The sequence below is a fragment of the Protopterus annectens genome, chromosome 5.part0 (genome assembly GCF_019279795.1).
Source record: "Protopterus annectens isolate FY-2018-M chromosome 5.part0, PAN1.0, whole genome shotgun sequence".
NCBI lineage: Eukaryota > Metazoa > Chordata > Ceratodontiformes > Protopteridae > Protopterus > Protopterus annectens.
This window is the reverse complement of record NC_056735.1, coordinates 368,906,988-368,926,956: the sequence shown is the minus strand read 5'-3', so window position 1 is coordinate 368,926,956 and position 19,969 is coordinate 368,906,988. Positions and strand designations below refer to the sequence as shown.

General features: G+C 39.6%; 1 protein-coding gene across 7 annotated transcripts in view; it reads left to right on the top strand.

Annotated features, from left to right (window-relative positions):
- The window catches only part of CASK (calcium/calmodulin dependent serine protein kinase), a 4,132,188-nt gene that overhangs the window by 4,071,979 nt on the left and 40,240 nt on the right, over positions 1–19,969 (top strand). For all 7 annotated transcript variants that reach the window (XM_044072334.1, XM_044072332.1, XM_044072333.1 and 4 more), the window contains one exon: positions 6,154–6,237. In XM_044072334.1, coding sequence (XP_043928269.1) covers positions 6,154–6,237 — 84 coding nt within the window. The remainder of the gene's footprint in view (positions 1–6,153; positions 6,238–19,969) is intronic.

The window sequence follows — 19,969 nt, the reverse complement described above, 5'->3', positions numbered from 1 at the left end:
CTCATTAGACCCATTATAGAATACAACGCCCCGTTTGGTATGTACCTATCAAGACATCTGCAACAACTGGAAAGGCCGCAGAAATACATCACTAAAAGAATCACAGGCCTAAAGCAGATGCCTATGCTGACCATCTAAAAAAAACTCCACCTATACTCTGTCGCATATCGTGTACTCAGAGGCAATCTCTACTTAACATACAAGGCCATGTCAAACCCAGAGCTGTTGGAAATACTTCACTTAAAGAAATCCCAATCCCTCCGAGAGAGACGCTCCAGGGATCTGAACCTTGTCATCACAATGAACAAAACATGCTGGAGGGATGGGTTCCTGACCCAGAGACTCTCCAGACTCTGGAATAGACTGCCCATACATGTCAAGCAGATCGCCTCTTTGGCCATCTTCAAAAGGAACCTTGATGATTGGATGCGAGATAGGAAATTCACCCCGGGGCTCACGTCAGTCACCCTGCTAGACAGGGGTCCCGGAAAGTAAATAGTGTGGGAAGAAATAGCCAGGGAATTGTTATTGCTAGGCTTGTATAGGCCCTAGAGCCGATAGCCTAGTACCAACCTATGAACCTATTAAGGAAGTGTAGTTTTCCAGTCTTAAGAGCACTACACACTTTCCTTATGGTAGACCAAATGAACAGAAAGGGAAAAGTAGTTGTGGAGCAGGAACAACTGCTCTAGATATTGGCGTACAAATTACTAGAATGGGCCATTGTCACAACATCTTATGTAAGATCTGTGTGAAATATTACTTTGCATTCTTATTAAAAATAAGAAAAAAAAGGAACAAACTCAGAAAAGCAAAAAAACTGAAGAAAAACAAACTGGATACGTTCCGATACCAGCGGGTAATGTTCAAGTAAGCAAGAGCACACAGTCCGTACTTCAAAGATCAAACAATTTATTTTTAAGCACCAAAAACGAGCTTTTCGTCTGACACACTCCAACTTCATCAGAAAATGGTTGAAACAGTGTCTAACTACAAGCCGTTGTCTTAAATAGAAGAAATTATTTAAAAAGGTCACATGTTCTTTAATTAGTATTGAACTGGGTGCCGACACACCCACCAGTGCTAAAACTGATGAAATGAAATAAACTAAAATAACATTCAGTAGAATATCTACAGTTGAAATTTTCACAATCGATTAGTATACAAATAAACCAGCATAAAAGGACATTAAAAAACATACAAAATGATGCACACCGTAACTAGTGGATACCCAATATTTATGGTGGTAATCACTAAATAATACCTGTATAATCACAAGCACAACGTCAAAAAGCAACTCATATAACACTTGTTAGAACACACAATCACCTGGAGTCACAGTCTAGACTCTGTGATCTGAAACGCCTTAATAATTCAAAACAAGTATGCCAATCTTGAAAATATAAAATTGTATAAATGAATAAATAAAATAAGGCCCTGTCACAAGACAATGTCGCCCTTCGTATGAAGGACTCAAATATTTGCACTGAATAAAATCATTGCATACATAAGCCATAGAATGAAACCTGGTCAGACCTTAAAGGGCCATTGACGAAAAAAGACCAACAATGCACTGAATAATGTACAAGTGCATAAACTTGGCTAAGTGGAACTTGCTAATATCCCTGGAAAACTGATTTACCAAGAAGTATATAATAAAAAGTAGAAAACCTGTTCTATAACAAAATGAACAAGCACAATTTTTGCAATCAGTTATAAAATGCATTATAAAACCGTAAAAAATAGGGGTAAATTATAAATAAATAAATACAATGTTGAACAGTTTGACTCCTAGTGAATTACTGTTGAAGTCATTTCCCTCCCATGTGTGTGTCTCAAGACAAGGACAACTGTATAAATCCAGACATTCCATGTCCTAAAAGGCCCAACGCTACACTACCTAGTGAACTGTCTAAGAAAATATAATTAAGGGGGGCAGATGGTACATAAAACCTGCATATTACCAGGTTCAAACCTGGACAGATCAGTCCTGCCACACAGAGCTTCTGAAAAATGCGGTTTCTCCTAGTTAGAAAAGGAGAAGAAAGAATTATATAGCCTATTAGATTGACTGAATAAAATTTATTCCTATAACATTCATAACTAAAAAAGGAGTGAGACAGGGACACAAGGGAGTAGCATCTATAAGAAAAAAAAGGATTTAAGCTGGAATTACTTGTTTAAACCACCATTTATCAAGTTAAAACAGATGACTGGTTTTGCCCTTGTCAAAGCTTCATCAGATCTAAATTATACAAATCGGCACCAAGTGATGTATACTTTTCTATTTTCCATATAAATAGCCAAGTGAAGTACGACAAATGCTTTAGTCTAGGAGCACTTACAGGTCACACTCAATGACTGATTGGAACAGTGGTACATTCAGTTTGCATCTTTGTTGTGATTGATGCTGTTAACTCTTTATCTAAGTACAAGGTCACTGTATCTCTGGCTGTTGATCAGTGTGCTAGTTATACTATCAGATAACAATCTAGGCAACAGGTCCTGCATTAATATAGTATGTAATGAAATTGATGGCATTGAGACTATACTCCCTGTTAAATGCCATGATGGAAGAGGGGAGGAGACTGATGGTTAACAGAATTCAAAAACAAAGTCACCTGCTAAGGACAGAGGTGCAACTAGGATTTAGCAACTGTGTGTGTGTGTATTTATTTATATATATATATATATATATATATATATATATATATATATATATATATATATATATATATATATATATATATATATATATATATATATATATATATATATATATACACACACACACACACACACACACACACACACATTGTTTGGATGAATGTCCTTGTGTGGGGCCTATCTCTGACCCTTCCCCTATGTTTTCTGAGCCTGGGAATCTTCATACACACACAAACAACTTCGCAATTGTTTTTATTTTTAGTTTTAGCTTGAATTAAAACTATCCCTGATGAAAGTTTGCTATCCTGACTGTTTGAGGCTTCCTAGAATCACACACTGAAGACTCCACTGAAACATACCAGCAAGAAGCTTGAGAACACAATTAAAAAAAATGTAAATCAGAGTATAATTGTAAGGTCACTTCAGAAACTGTAAGAAACTACATATCTAAAAGTTATGTCAGGAAACAAAGGAATAACATCTAACAAAGTACCAAGCTCTTCCATAATAAAACACTTTCCAATTCAAAGGAAATAACCACTATATTAGGGGACAAATATGGTGCTGACTTTACCCCCACAATCCACATTATTGCCCTACTATCCCTGAAAATTTAGTTTCCCTGAAATCACCTTGGAACAAGCCTGAAAATTCCTATCAAAGGCCATAAATAAAATTTCCATGGGACAGATGGGCTGCCAAGTGTACACTAGCTGAGCCTCAGCTTAAACTGCTGGACCTCAGCCAACCCACAGGGTTTGTGTCTCATGCCTGAAGGACAGTAATTGTGACTCCCATAAACAAGGGTGGCCCCTTACAGACCTGGATAATTATAGGCTCATCAGCCTCAACATGCCTTTTATGTATGAAACTCATCTTAGCAGGACTCATTTATGCAGATACGTGTAACTTATCTAATCTAGAGTTTGATCAGTTTGGTTTTGTGAAGTGCAGATCCTGTCTGTTATAACTAGTAAACTTCTTTAAAACGTTTACAGAGACTATGGACAATGTTTATTCCATGTACTGCCCTTTATCTCAGTCTGGCCAAGGCTTTAGATGTTGCTCTTCCAGGGTAGTATTTTTGAAAAATTTGACAAACATAATATAAATCCATGTGCTTTCTTCTGGGTTGCAATTTAGCTATCTATCAGATCCCTTGTTTTGAAAGTTAACTACACTCTTTCTGAATGTAAAATTGTAACTAGTGAGATACCACAGAGATCACTGGTGGGCTGTCTTGTGTTTTGCAGTTGTTCTGCAGATATCTAGGCCAGTGTCTCAGAAGTGTGGTTGTCAAAGTGTGGTGAAGACTGCAAGCAGAGCATTGTTAAATGCTCGTCCACCGATAGTAAAAAGCTGCAGTAAGGACTGAAGTTTACACATACCTGCTGTATTGAAAATGGTCTCAAGCTAAATGTAGAGAAATACAGCACAGTAGTGTTCAGCAGAAAAGCTGCTCCCACCTCATATGCAATATGTGGTACTTCTGCTTGAACAGAGGTGACCATAAGAGACCTTGATACTAATGTAGACATCTCTGTTTCATTTCATCAACATGTTTCCACCACAGTCAGGGGAATTCTTGTGTCTGGCTTAGTTAATTTCCAAGGAAGTATCCTTGATATCCAAAGTACCCTACCATTGTAATCTTCCTTATTAGGCAAATTTAGTGCCCCCTTTGATATGCAGAAAACCAAGCATTTTGGGCAGTTGGGAAGGCCTGAAAAGATTTTTGACCAAAAGCTGAAGTGTCTTAAATCCCCCTTTATACTGTTATGACCCTCTTTATACTACGTAGCCTTCCAGTGGCTCTGAGGTGACCTTTGTCTTGCTTTTTAAACCATCAAGGACCCAGTCTTGTATGACCTCTCGTTTCTTCACAGAACCAGTGGCTCTCAAGACACTTGCACTTCGGAACTAAATATATACATAAACAGGACTCGTTGGATAGATAGTCTCCTAACACACCTTATTCCCAGCCTGTGGAATAACTTACCACCATTGGTCAAGCACAAGTACTACTTTGGCTGTCTTTAATACTGGTCTTGATTGAATGGGTCGACTGAAATGTACACCAGGGTTATGTGCAGACCTGCTCAATTTGGGAGTTGGGCACTGTTATGTGCTTGAAAAGACTGGCAAGAACGTTTTAAGTGTGACTGCTTAAAGCTGCATAGCTAGGCATATTGTGGTCTCTATGATCATTTTCTAGTATTGTCCATATTGTGCAACCGCCACTTAAAATGTATTAATTTCCTTTATTATTAATGTATATAAAATATTTACATCTACAGATTTCTTTCTTTGTATTAAATCCCATTTCATTACAGAATGGTAAAAAAATTACATTGTTAACATTTAATTAAAATGTACTTTCATTTGCTTGTTTAAACTTCTCCTGGACCTGTGGCATTGTGTTTTCAGAAGTCATTGTTTGTTTGTATATTTATTGATTGAGTATTATGTCTTCTGTGCAGACAGCTGATTGTGTGGGCAGGGGTTGTTAATTAATGTGTGTGCTTACAAGTACCTTTAAAGGCAAGGCATAAAATAAAAAGACATTTGTCATTTCTGTGGTTTATTTGCACATACAGCCATGTGGTTGTTGGAGCCACAGTCCAGTATTGTAATACAAGTACAGCTTGTCTTGCATGCATTATGTATGCAGTTGAAGTATTTGATACAGAGTTGTTTTGTTTTATCAGTTGCTGTCTTATACCCAGTGTTTTAATGAGGTCAACACTTGTATGAAAAAATGAAGTGGAAGTCAGTATTTGTGACTACTAACAAGATAAGAATGAGCATGGATGTCTGAAGCCAAAATTGCAAGTGTCACATTACTGAACCCAAAAGATGTAAATAGAGAAACAGTTATTCTTAACCTCTAAGTAGCTTAAAGTAGAATGTGCAGGAGCAAAACTGTGCATAGGTGTGACAGATATGGCCATGGAAAACGTCTGTCAAGAGAGTTGTTTTCAACACAAAGACTCAGATGACACAATTGTGTTAGAACTTGTAACTGTCAGTTTATGGTACATTTTTTTGCATGATAACATTTACTGATCCCATGCCTTTATAATACTAAGTCTGGTTAGGTATTCTTGTATAGTTAAGCTAATCATTTGCTGCCATAGAAGTCTTACTGTGGTTTGATGTCATTTTTGAAGAGTTCTGCAGAACCCTGTAAGGGACCTCTGACTTTGACTTAATAACCTGATTAAGTTTGGATTGTCATTTTTGTATGCATGCCATTGTTTTAAAAGCATTTTATTGTAACAACTAAGTAATGGATTTTATCCTTTAGTTTTATTTAGCAGTGTATCTAATGTGATTTGATTTTTTAGTGTGCTAAAGGAAGAATTAAAGTGCAATTTCATTTTTTTTTTCTTGATGAGCACTTTGTGTTGAGCGCATATGCATTTACTGCATTTATACAGATTTAACTCTTATGTGAGATACTTTTTTATCTTCTTTATTGCATAGGCATTGAAAGTGCTGAGAACGGCAGAATTTGCTCCTTTTGTAGTTTTTATTGCTGCACCTACAATCACCCCAGGTTTAAATGAGGTAAGTACAGTGCAGGGCAAAATGTCTACTCATTGACTTTCCTAGAAGGGACACATTTTAAGTGCCTTGGCTGGATTAAGCATGTAGTGTTACAAGTTTTCATTCCCGAAAGACATTCCTTGAAATAACTGATGTGTACTATTTATTTAGATGTGATAGTGAAAAACCTGTCAGCCTGGCAATAATTGTTGCTCCAGACCAGGTCAGTGAAACCAGACTGAGAACATCTGTCACTGGGGGAATGGCAGATTTAAAACAATTCTGTATTCTTCTTCTTGCTAGGCAGATGTATTAAAACTTGACAGGGAGCTAGGTGGGCGTCTCAAGCAGCAGTAAATCACCTAAGTACTTGTCTGATAGGAATATGAGACTAATATCTTTATAACATAGCAATGCAAAACTCTTATTAGTTCTACTTTTTAATGCTTTCTCCTAATTGTATGGGTGTAGTCTAGGCTGAAATGTACCTAGTTTACTTCCCAGGAGCAGAGCAAATTCCTGACTGTTACATGATTGCGAGATGCTAGGGTGACTAGTGCCATGTAAAAGGACTTGAAGAGATATAGTGACTGCTCTCCAGGTAATTTTAACATGTATTATAAAAATCTGCATTTATTGACACTGTATTCACAATGAGGTGGCCATTCCTTTTTTTTTTTTTGAATGTCATTTTTGCTCCCATGTTTACCAACCGTCAAGCCTCTCTTCAGTCAGACATTACACTGTCCAAAAAGGGCCGTCACCCAGGTAACCACAAAGGTGCTTTGTACTCAGTTGGAGGTAATTATTTCTGGTATAATTGAGCATATATACCAGTTAACCTCTTTTATTATCAAGTAGGACATTTTAATGATTAAGGAGCTCTTCAAAACAAGTACCTGTTTTAAATGCTCATATGACCAATGTGTTTCATCACTGTCTATTATTTTTTCTGTTTTCATTCTTTTGTTTTGGTTTAATCCATTATTAATATTGTCTGAGATTTTACTTCGTCTGAAAAGTAACTTGTAAATATATTGTTTTCTTTTTTATTCCCCTTCCTTCACTTTTTTCACCTTAAATAAATTAGTGATTTTATTTCTTTTTCTGTTCATTTTCTTGCATTCTCACTCATTTTATATAGCTACCCAAGTGGTGCCGGAAATTGCCTGTAAGTACTACTCAGGTTATAGTGGGCTGTTTATGATTATTTGTGTAGGTTAGTTGTCTTAGTTTTACAGTTATTGGTAGTTAATCATTCTTGAAAGTTCAATTTTTAATCATTAGAACAGTAATGCTGGATGCACTGTAGTTCATCTTACAGATGTCTTTAGTGTTTAGATACAAAAATCTGGCAATCTGTGTTTTGCTAATGACATTAAATAAACTGCTGGTAGTAGTTTAAAATTGCTAAATGATTTAGTGCCATGTTTATAAGTAGAGATTTTTATTACCACTGTTTCCTTTTCAGTTTTTATTCCATGTGAGATGGTGGTAAAGCGTATGTAAGGGAACCTTCTATGTCAGCAGTATTTCCTTTTAAATGGGAACTCAGTGTCATCCATTTATTGCAGGCTGATTGCCATATAGCATCACATTTCTTCATACTGTGCAAGTTGTCCACATTTTCTTGTAAGTAAACTGTAACGCATTGTGAATCCAGTATGTTATGCTTCCTGTCCTTTACTAACATACTGTACAAGCCCATGGGTCATACTATGAAATCATATGTATAGTTAAAGCAGTGTGGAATTCATTGCTCGTTCACAATCTCTTTCAGAAGATCTGTTGTTTCTGTTCCTCCTGTCAAGCTTATGTGAAGGTCCAGATGCTCTTTCCCAGAAAACGTAGATTCCAGTCTTTTGCCATCTATTTCTCTTAAGTGTTTGGAAGATGTTCATTGTGTTACACTGCTGAAGTCATTACACTTGGGTTATCCTGCCGTCAGGTGGTTCCCCAGTCGGCCTGAGTTCCAAAGTCTTGGTCTGGCGTCGGTTGCTGTCGCCTCCTCCCTGATGTCAGTGCGACAGGGGTATATAAGATGCAGCCGACACCATTTTCTTCAGTCTTTCTTGCCGTGCGGTGCCCGAAGCAAAAGCAGTTCGCAAGTGCCGGTTGGCCGTCTCCTGAGATTTTCATTCCGAATCCAGAACTGAAGTCTTCTACAAAGCTAAGTACCCCATTGGGGAAACTTTTTCTTGCCTCAGACCGATGTCAGTAAAAGTTAATAACTGTATTTCTTGTGGGAAGCAAATACCTCATAAGGATTTTCATTTCTATTGTATCCCATGCCTAGGCCCTGACCACAACGTCACTGGTTGTCGGTTTTGTGCTAGGTTTAACAAGCACACTATTAAACGACAGTTTGATTTTGCCCGACATTATTTTGGTAGAAAATTCAATTATACCATGCCATCGGAACTTCCGACGACCGGAATACACAAAAAGCGCAAAGACAAGGATAGGCATCCGAGGCCCAAAACTGAAGATGAAGCCTCTTCTAGGCCAGTCGCCGGTTCTCTGGTTTTCAGCGAGGTGCCTTCGCAGCCCCTGATGACTGCTTCTGTAGAACCACAAGCCGCCTGTGACTCCCACGTGGAGACGGCTGGGCCTTTGGATGCACTAGTTCTTCAGCCTACCGAGGCTAACCTTTCAGAGGGATCCGGAGTAGCTGAGCAACCCACAGCTACAGAAGGTGTCTTCAGACCTACTCAGTTAAGCATTAAACCCTCAGCTAAGTCTAAGCCTCCTTTAAAGTCAAAGAAACAAATACAGCATTCTCCAGGACAGGCCTCCATGCCTAAGAAACAAATGCTCAAAATGGCCGAAGACCTAATCACTCTGATCAGGGGGTCCCATCCCCCTCCTGATAAAAGGCCTAAACAGGAGGCAGATTATGACTCATCCAACCAGGTGTCCATCTCTTCTGATTCATCCTCAGACCTAGGATACTCTTTACCCCCTTATGAGGATTCTGATGCTGAGGAATCAGTTCCATCAGCCTCACCACCTGAGGACTACTCCTTTGGGGGAAACCCTACATACCATGAGGGAGCATTTCCACTGGGAAGGCCAGGATTACTCAGAATCCAAGAAAAGACTCAGAGACTTCCTTTTATTACCTCAACACAGACCCCTTGCTATTCTGCCAGTGTTAGATATTGTGGATGATGTGTATACTGAATCCAGCTTAAATCCTGATTCCTTACCTCCAGCCCCTGTTAAACCTGACAGATACTACAGAGTCCCTGACTCACATAAATTTCTGTATAAAAGCCCTGTAGCTGACCCTGAAACTATTTCTCAGGGACCCAAAGGAGTTAAGGCCTCATCAGCCAAGAATCCAGTTCCCTCTGACAAAGATTCCAGAGCATTAGACAGATGGGGAAAGAAAGTATATACGTCTGCAACTTTAGCAATGAGAGCCTTAAATTGCCAGTTTCACATGCTAAAATATCAGCAATTTTTACTGTCTCAGTTAAAACAAAAAATGCTTCCAGAATCAGATCTCCTAATTTTAAAGAAATGCAGGATTTATTGCATGAAGCTGAACAAGTAGGAAAGCATACTTTGCAAGGTGGTTTTGATTCTCTAGAGGCCTCCTGCAGAGCAGCAGTTACAGGCTCTGTCATTAGAAGACATGCTTGGTTAAAAGAACATACATTACCAGATCATGTTAAAGCAAAATTATTGGATGCACCTTTGCAGCAGGATGTGTTATTTGGAGTTAAGGCAGAAGAGGTATTAAAGAAAATGGAGGATAAGGCAAAATCTATGCAAACGGTGAAGGATTTCTTACAGGTTCAGCCTCCTAGATTTATCAGAAACTGGCCAACTAAGAATTGGTCCTTTCCAATTACAGACGGACCTCAAAGGGGAAGATACAGATGTCCAAGAGGTGGAGGTCACACACAAGGTCCTTACAGGCCTCGACAATGGGTTACATCAGGCCAGAAAGAAGGGGAAGACAGACCCCAACCATATAAAAAGCAGCTCCAATGACTTCCCACTACAGCTGCCAAACAAATCCTTCTTGGCAGCCCCCTTGGGAGGAAAACTGGCACTCTTCTACCACAAATGGCAAATGATCACCAAAAATAAATGGGTTCTCAACATTGTATTTCAAGTTTACAGGTTCCACTTTTACACTCTGCCAAGGTTAAAAGGAATGCCAAATTTGCCACCAAATCAATGGGCAGAGGCTCAAAAACAAATTACAGCACTCATGGATGTGAGAGCTATTCAAAAGGTACCATCACAGGAGCAAGGACAAGGATTTTACTCAAGACTCTTTCTGGTACCTAGAAAGGACAAAGCCTGGAGGCCCATTCTGGATCTTTCATCTCTAAACACTTACCTGGATGTTCCGAAATTCAAAATGTTGACATTACAGCAACGTCTTCCCATGCTGGGCAAGAAAGCTTGGCTCGTGACTTTGGACCTCAAAGAGGCATACCTGCATGTCCCTATCAGACAAAATTGCAGAAGATACCTCAGATTCATAGCAGGTTCAATGCACTACCAATTCTCTGCACTGCCCTTTGGCTTATCTACTGCGCCCCGGGTCTTCACAAAGTGCCTGGCACCAGTAATTGCATTTTGCAGACAGAAAGGAATTCAAATTTATCAGTACCTGGACGACTGCCTCATTCAGCAGAGAGCAAAGATATTCTTCTAAAGCATCTGGCGTTTGTAAAAAAGTTATTAAGTTGCCTGGGGTACACAGTAAACAAAAAGAAATCAAAACTAGTGCCCTCACAAGAGATTATATTTTTGGGTGCCAGCTTGAACACAACGGCCCAGATGGCTTATCTCACGCCAGACAAACAAAGACAACTGAATCAATACTTTCAATTGATGGCAACAAGGACCCAACTCCCTGCAAGAAAAATTCTGCAGGCCTTGGGTAACATGGCATCCTGCATACTACTAATTCCATATGCCAGACTGCATATGAGGAAACTACAATGGTACCTAAAGAATGTAAGGTCTCAACAATGTCAAAGTTTGGAAACAGTTATACCACTAATCCCTTGCCTTCAACAGGAGTTTCAATGGTGGGCTCAAGCTTGTCACCTCAACAAGGGACAGCCTTTTACACAATCCACATTCAGGCAAACACTGACAACAGATGCCGAACAAAGGCATCTTCACATCAATCAAAAAGAGATGCTAGCTGTACAAAATGCGCTTATAGCTTTCAAGGACCTGCTACATCCAGGACAACTACTACTAAAGACAGACAACACCACAGTTATGTGGTACATAAACAAGCAAGGGGGCACTCACTCCTACCCCCTATGCAGACAAGCTATGACCCTGTGGAACACAGCTATAAACCTTAAAGTTCATCTGCAAGCACAATTCCTGCCAGGAGAGAAAAACACACTGGCAGACGACTTAAGCAGAAACATCATGGATCCCCACGAATGGGAGTTGAATCCACAAATATTCAGAATGATAACACAGAAATGGTGGAGCCCAGACATAGATCTGTTTGCATCCCCAATAAACTGCCAGCTACAAAAATTCTGCACAAGGAGTTACCATCCACAAGCATGGAAAGTGGATGCCCTCTCATTCAGCTGGGACAACCTACAAGTATACGCTTTCCCACCACTACCTCTCCTGCCAAAGGTACTCATAAAAGCCAGGCAGGAAGAGCCAAATATGATCCTGATTGCACCAGACTGGCCACACCAGCACTGGTACCCAATCTTAAGGAGCTTAGCACAAGAACCACCCTGGATTTTGCCTCAAATCCCACATCTGCTGACTCAGCACAACAAACAAATACTACACAGCCAGCTAAAGACCTTAAACCTAGCTGCATGGAAGATTCCTTAGTCAAGCAAGCAATACCTCTCTCCAAAGCTGTTATGGATGTCATTCTGGAGGCCAGAAGGCCTAGTACCAGGAAAGCCTATTCAGATAAATGGAAGAGATTCTGTGCCTGGAACCAAGCTCACGGCCTTGACCCTCTTGTCCCAAACATTCCTCAGATACTACAATACTTAACTGAGATGCTGGACAAAGGACTCTCCTTCTCATCCATCAAGATCCACGCCTCTGCCATCTCTGCTCATTACAACACGGATCCGCCAATTTTCTCTAATCCTCTGTTACAACAGTACCTCAGAGGGGCTAAAAACATAAGACCGCCCCATAGAGCACCTGCTGTAACTTGGGGCCTCAACTTTGTTTTGGAGAAGCTAACTTTACCTCCTTTTGAGCCAGCCAACACAGCAGAATTAAAATAGAATTAAAATATATCTCTTGGAAAACTGTTCTGCTCCTGGCAATAACATCAGCACGAAGAGTTTCAGAATTACAGGCACTAATGCCAGTGGAACCTTTCCTCATTTTCCACCAGGACAGGGTGTCTTTAAGAACTAACCCTACTTTTATGCCAAAGGTGGTATCCAGTGTGGCTCTAAACCAAACTATTCACCTGCCAACTTTTTATCCTAAACCACAGAATAAAGGGGAGAGACTACTGCACTCTTTGGACATTCACAGGCAGTTACGCTTCTACTTGGACAAAACCAAAGCTTTCAGAAAATCTGAGCAATTATTGGTAGCATATGCTGCAGAAGCACAGGGAAAAGCCATTTCAAAACAGACTATTTCAAAAATGGATAGGACATTGTATACATTTCTGCTACACATACCATGGAAAACCTGCACGTAGCAGCATTAGATCTCACTCCACCAGGGCAACAGCCACTTCAACTGCCTACCTCAGGGGAGTACCTACCAATGATATTTTGGAAGCAGCAACTTGGAGTTCTGTACATACCTTCACCAAGCATTGTCATCTGCCTCTATACTCTAAATCCAGAGCTGGTTTCACCACTGCAGTGCTGCAGGGCCTTATAGCCACCCCTAATGCCTTATAGAACCAGCCACCCTTCTTTAGCTTTGGGATGCTACCCAAGTGTAATGACTGCAGCAGTGTAACACGATGAACATAGTACAGTTTTGTACCTACCATAAATCTAGTTGTTCGAGTGTATATACTGCTGCAGTCCTGGTTACCCTCCCTCCTTCCCCTTTTACTGGCTGATACATACCTATGTCTTCTACCCTTACTACCTATGGGGAGTATTTGCTGGTAACTGTAAGTTGTTTTTTGCTTTTATGTATGTTTTATTAGCAATTGGAATTGCCTACCTATTTAGAGGCACCTGACATCTGGGGCAAGAAAAACTGAAGAAAATGGCGTCGGCTGCATCTTATATACCCCTGTCGCACTGACATCAGGGAGGAGGCGACAGCAACCGACGCCCGGACCAAGACTTTGGAACTCAGGCCGACTGGGGAACCACCTGATGGCAGGATAACCCAAGTGTAATAACTGCAGCAGTGTATACACTCGAACATCTACATTTATGGTAGGTACAAAACTGTACTTTTCTAGTACCATGATGGGAATGGACGCCAATCCTAAGTCAATATACAGTTAGAGTTCATGAAATTAGTATTTTTTCAGTCTTTGATATAAGCCAAGAGTGTTCTTGTCAGCACCTGCAATGTACCCAGAATTGCCTCTTTCTGCAGTTCATACAGGGTTACATGTTTAATAACATATCTAGCTATGATTGTAAATTCCTTTTATTAGTCGTGTTGCTCTTATGACTGTTGGAACTATCAAGGTATCTTCGTCCACATTTCTGCTTACAGATCTGGGTATTTTATGGTTTTGTGTCTCTGTAAGACACTAATACTGGGTGTAGCATATTTAATTCTGAATGCTGCTTTTGTCTTTTTTCATGTACTACTATAACTGTTTTTCTTGCATCTACTTTTTGAACTGTTGGTAATGAGTGAATCCCATGTGATACAAACTTCATTCTGTTTAATATTTTGTAGTTCATGTTTACAATGCTTTTCAATTATTTCTGTATTGTAGTGTTTGCACAATCACCAGTGCAACAGGCTTGCCGTATTACTGTGACTTTCAATATATAGACCCTTTGCCACAAGTGTACCATACCCAGCAATGAGATGTGCAACTGTGTTTACAGTTCTGTTTTACAGAACCTGCATTTGTATACAATTGTGATTTATGAGGCTTCAGCCGAATTTCCATTCCTGGCTTACTTCAGAGCTCACTGTCTTCCCTTATGATAAAACTGGCTGTTCCACTCACAATTTCTGCATAGATACCTGCTAACACTGTCTTAAAGGATACTTCTGTTCATTTTTTTGTTTTAGTAATTATGGTAGTATGTTTCAGTAATCAGGTCACAGACACACAACCCATATTTTTGTTTGTCTGCATTTGGTACTGTGACTGTGTGAGCTCTTTTGCTTTTGAATACTACATTATGCAGGTTGTGCATACATAACCCAAATTTTTATGAGTATTTAGAAAATGAGATTTTGAATGCTCCTTTAAATCATGTTTGGTCCGGCTACTACCCAGGTTCTCAATGTGATGATGGAGGTAAATTGATGCATGAGGTATCTAGAATGTTTCGTACTCCCAAGTTCTTCCCTAACAAAGCGTCCATCTTCAAAGGCAGAACAAAAAAAATCCCAGCCTAACGAAAATCAGGGTGCCAAACCAAATAAAAGGGTTTCATTTCTCTAAAAGGATCAGTCACTTGCTAAAGAATGACTCTGCTGAGACTCTGGTATCCCATCCCTTCCTGCTGTCCCTCCATCAGTTTCACTTTTCCCTTCCCCCAAACTTTCACTCATCCCAGCAGCCTGTTCACAAATAGTCTTAGACAAATGGGTGCTGAGAATAATTCAGCTATACTATTAGCGATACTATTACTAGGATACTATTGACAGTGAACAGAAAATCCCCCTCCCTTCGGGGGAATCCCCCGCAACCGCCAGTTCACACACATCTGTTCTCTCTGGTACTCCTTCATATGTTGCAGGCAGGGGTTATAGATCCAGTTCCTGCACCAGGAAAATGATTTTACTCCAGAATCTTTCGGTACCAAAAAAGGAGCCATCATGGAGACCAGTGTAAGATTTGTCTTATGTAAATGCCTTTCTAAAAGTACCCAAATTGAAAAATACTCACCCTGCAGATGGTCTTACCCCTTCTCCTGGACCACTGTTCTATGATGACTTTAAATGTGAAAGATGCTTATCACATTTCATTTTCTCCCAACTTCAAGAAGTATCTCAGATTTGCTGCAAATGGCTCACATTACCTGTTTTCTGCATTACCCTTTGAGCTGTCCTCAGCAACTTGAGTATTCACAAAGTACCTGTCTCCAGTGCTTGCTTACTGCTGGACCTAGGGCATCCACATTTTCACTTATTCAGACAACTTGCTGATTTGTGCAGAATCTGTTTTTAGGGTTTAGAATCATTAGACAAGGTATCAACCATTGTAACTCACCTGGCTTCAAGCCAAACCTACAAAAATCCTCTCACCCTCTCAAAGAATGTTCTTCCTGAAGTATATAAACTGAGAACCCAGACAGGTGAATGAACAAACCAGTAAAACCAACACCTGTTACAGTACTAGTAGGAAACAACAATATGTGCAAACAGTCATGAAAAACAATTTATTACAACAGTTAAAACGCTTTTGTTCATACTATTTTCATAACTTCATCAGAACTGAAGAAACTTCATAAAAAGCAAGTTAAAATACTATGCAACTAAAACTCATGAGTCATTTAACCAGTAAAAACAACCAAGTATTTAAACTACCAATTAATTTACATAATATCAAAAAATGTTTCAACGTTTACATAAGGTCTTGGGAACAAGCTTTATTTAACCCTGAGAAGTTTGTGGCGTTCAATCTAAGCTGCCACTTAAGCTTACATATATTCAAATGTTCATTTGTAATCCAACCCAGTGGGTCATTTCTTACTTGTTCAATATCCATAAAACCAAATTTATGTGAACTAAAATCAACTATGTGTTTATACAAAGCATTGGTGAGGTGTATGATGGACACAGAAAACAGAATGGCCTTTCTACCAGAAGACAAAGTCCTGAGTTACCAGAATATTTTCATGGATTTCTCTCCAAGAAGCTGCCTCTACAAGGGAGTTTCTCAAAATTGTAGGCCTCATGACATCAATGATCCTCATGATACCACGGGCCAAACTCAATTTGAGAAAGATTCAGTAGTACTTAAAAAAAAAAAAAAAAAATAGTTTCAGCACCTGCATCCCTTAGATTTTCAGATACCAGTGCTTGAATTTTTGAAACAAGAGTTACAGTGCTGGAGGGATCAGATGTCTTTCAGTCCAGACCTACCTTTTTCCCTCCAGACTCCAGTTCATTCAGTCCAGATGGACTCATCAGATTTTGCAGTGTCCAGAGGAGTTCAAGTGCAAGGCAAATGGGGTCCTTCTGATGCTACAGACTATGTAAATGTCAAAGAAATGTTAACAGTGATTTGGAACTTGCAGCCCCCCTTTTAGTGGTCGCAGACAACACCACAGTCATTTAGTAGATGAATAAAAAATGTTGTACAAGGTCATACCCTCTTTGACAGTTGACATTGATGGCCTTGGAGCTAGCCTTGCAACATTCTCTGATGCTTCAGGCATTATACATCCTATCAGAGCACAAACATGCTGACAAACAGACTAAGCAGATCTCAGATGGACCCTCACGAGTGGAAACTCAGGACAACGGTCTTCCAGAATTTGGTCTAGATGTGAGGAACACTTTGTATAGATCTGTTTACTTCCTTTCAAAACAGACAGTTGGAAAAATTCTGTTTGAGACGTCCTTGCAGTCATGCATAGTGGACAGATGCTTTCTTGTTCCCTTGAACAGGAATGTCCCTTTAAGCATTTCTAGTCTTTCCATTAATACCCAGGGTACTTCTGAAGATTCAGAAATAATTACCAAAAATCATTGTGGTGACCCCATTTTGGCCCTGGCAAAGGTAGTTCTTCCTTTTAATAAATTGATCAAGAGCACTTACCACAAGCTTCCTCACACTCTGGAGCTGCTCACACAGTGTCGGGGGTGACTGGTGCACCCCAACTTAGACCAATTGCAACTGACAACCTGCATGATTCTATCTTGATAGCTTTTATGCACTTGTTACATGAGGATGTGCAGCAGGTATTGAAGGAAACAAGAAAACCTACAACTGGAAAATCTTAAGTTTACAAGTGGAAGAGGTTTTCTAGATGGTGCCTAACTGTCAACAGAGGGCCCAGTATGGTGTTCTGCCCCTCTGGTTTTAAAATATTTGTGTGATTTACTCAACAGTACTTTATTGTATGCATCTGTCAAGGTGCATGTTACAGCCATCCCATCTGGTTTGCCAAAGGATCCTCCACTTTTATCTATTTTTGTGGTCAAACAGTTTATGAAAGGAGAGTTGTACTTGAAACCCCAAAAGCAAATTCCTTTTCCTTGGGATTTCAGTTTTTTTCTTGAAAATTGTCCTTATTTCCCTTTGAACCAGCCTTTCAGGCTGATTTAAAGATCATCACTTGGAAAACTATTCTACTTATTGCTCTGATGTCTAAAAGGTGAGTCTCTGCGTTTCAGGCTCTCATGGTGGGCCAACCTTATATGATTTTCCACAAGGACAAGGTTGTTTTATGCACTAATCCATCTTTCATGCCATTTTTTCTGAATTTAACCTGAATCAAGCCATCAGTCTCCCAGTTTTCTCTCCAGAACCTAAAAACAGGAGAGAGAAGACTCTGTATACCTTCAGTGTACGCAGGCAGTTCAGATAGTACCTTTACAGAACTAAGCACTTCAGGAAAACTAAATAACTGTTTATTTCCTGTTATAAGTCTAATAATGGTCAGTCTGTCTCTAAGAAAATGATTGCTTGTTAGTTGTCCTCTGCTATTGCTTTTTGTTACTCCCACCACGGTAAATCTATTCCAGTCAAGGTTAAGCCGCATTCCATCAGAGCCTTATCCTCTTTGGTGGCATATTGGAATGGAGTGGACTCTAGAAGCATTCTAATGGCAGCAGTCTGGTCCTCTGTTCATACCTTTATACAGCACTCCAGACTGGATTCTTTCTCAAGTTCCAGAGCTGGCTTTCCAAGGACCCTTCTCCAGGACTCTGATCCTTACTGTTCCTCCTCTTAGGTAGGGTGAGCTTTGGGAACCTACCCATATGCCACTGAAGCAGTGTGAATAATGAGCATTGTACAGTATAAGCCCTACTTACTTATAACAGTGGAAACGCTTTATAATCTCGAAACACTGAAATGTCGAATTTCTGTATTTAGAGACTATAAAGTCAAAGTTTTGAAATAGCGAAAGTGCATAATCGCGAATTTGAATATCTCAAATTCGCAGTTATGGCTTTACACTACATAATGTCTGGGGTTGTATGTGGATGGTGTGTGGTGCCGTGTGTGGATTTAGGTGTTAGGTAAGTGAATGTTTTGTAAGGGTTTTGGGTGGAAGTTTGAGTGTATGTGAGTGTGCTGATGTGTAATGTTTGTATGTGTGTGTGTGTGTGTGTGTGTGTGTGTGTGTGTGTGTGTGTGTGTGTGTGTGTGTGTGTGTGTGTGTGTGTGTGTGAGGGCCTGTAGAATGTGTGTGTGTGTGTGTGTGTTTGCTTTTGTTTTCTGTTTGCGATCTCAGAGTAAGTATATATAAGTAGGGGGTGCAGGTTTGTGGATGTGTATTGTTTTGTTTATTTTGTGGTGTGTGTGTTGTTGTATGTGTGTGGTTCGGTGTTTGCTGTGTTTTCGGTGTTTTAAATTTCACGGTTTTGAGATTTCAGTGTTGTATGAATTAGATTTCATGGTCTCGAAAAGCAGAAATTTAAGAATTCAGTCTTTTGAGATTATGAAGTGAATCTGTAACACTAGATGTTCAAATTTCACACAGCTTCAGTGGCACCACTCACTCACCATCCCCCTTATTTTGTGTATAATTCGATGATATCCAACCATGTTGTGTTGTTGGTTGGCTCTGGTTATTTATGTTGGTATTTTTTGGCTGCAAATTGGTTGGTTTCAGGCAGTTTTTCTTATTATCCTTCCTACTTGGCACAAAAAGCCTGAACAACTGACTTCCTGTGACAGGGGGTTAGGCTTCCCCTGATGTGAGGGGCATAGCCAATCTCCCATCACAGGGAGTCAGAGAAGGGGATTCTGAGCTCTGGAAAGCTATCACTGTGGGATGCGCAGGCAAAGAACCCATATGCCACTGAGGCAGTATGAAATTCGAACAGTTGCATAAGTCCTGCTGTTACAGGTAAGTAGGACTTATGCAACTGTGCTTTTAAACAGATTAAAAAGAAAGTGGGACACATGTTCCATTCATTTCATTGCTAATAAGTAACTTCACGTACTGTGTTTACCTAGATCAGTGTAGAAATGATAAAAAGTTAAATTAATAAAATAAAAAAACACTGCTGCAACTAACAATCTGAAAACAGTATCACCAGCAAAATATACCTAGTTCTATCAATGTAAGCTAAATATTTAAAAGTATGACTCACTGCACTATCTAAAAACATAAACTATAAAAGACTTGCTACACTGCTTAAATATATAAAAAAAAATTAAAAGTACCTGTTCGAGTAAGAAAACCACCCACCACATATGCAAACTACCTAAAGCCCTGTTTAATAGACAACATAAGAGAATTACTCTTAAAATCAGTGGATGACTGTAATTCATTTGAATAAAAAAGGGAAAAAAACTGGGTAAGTGGAACAATAAATGGTAATGTTGTAGCAAGGATGGAGTGAATGTGGCATCATCACCAAGCGACAAATTGTAAGGGATGCTGAAACAAGTTAAACAAGAGAGCAGTTGTAATTA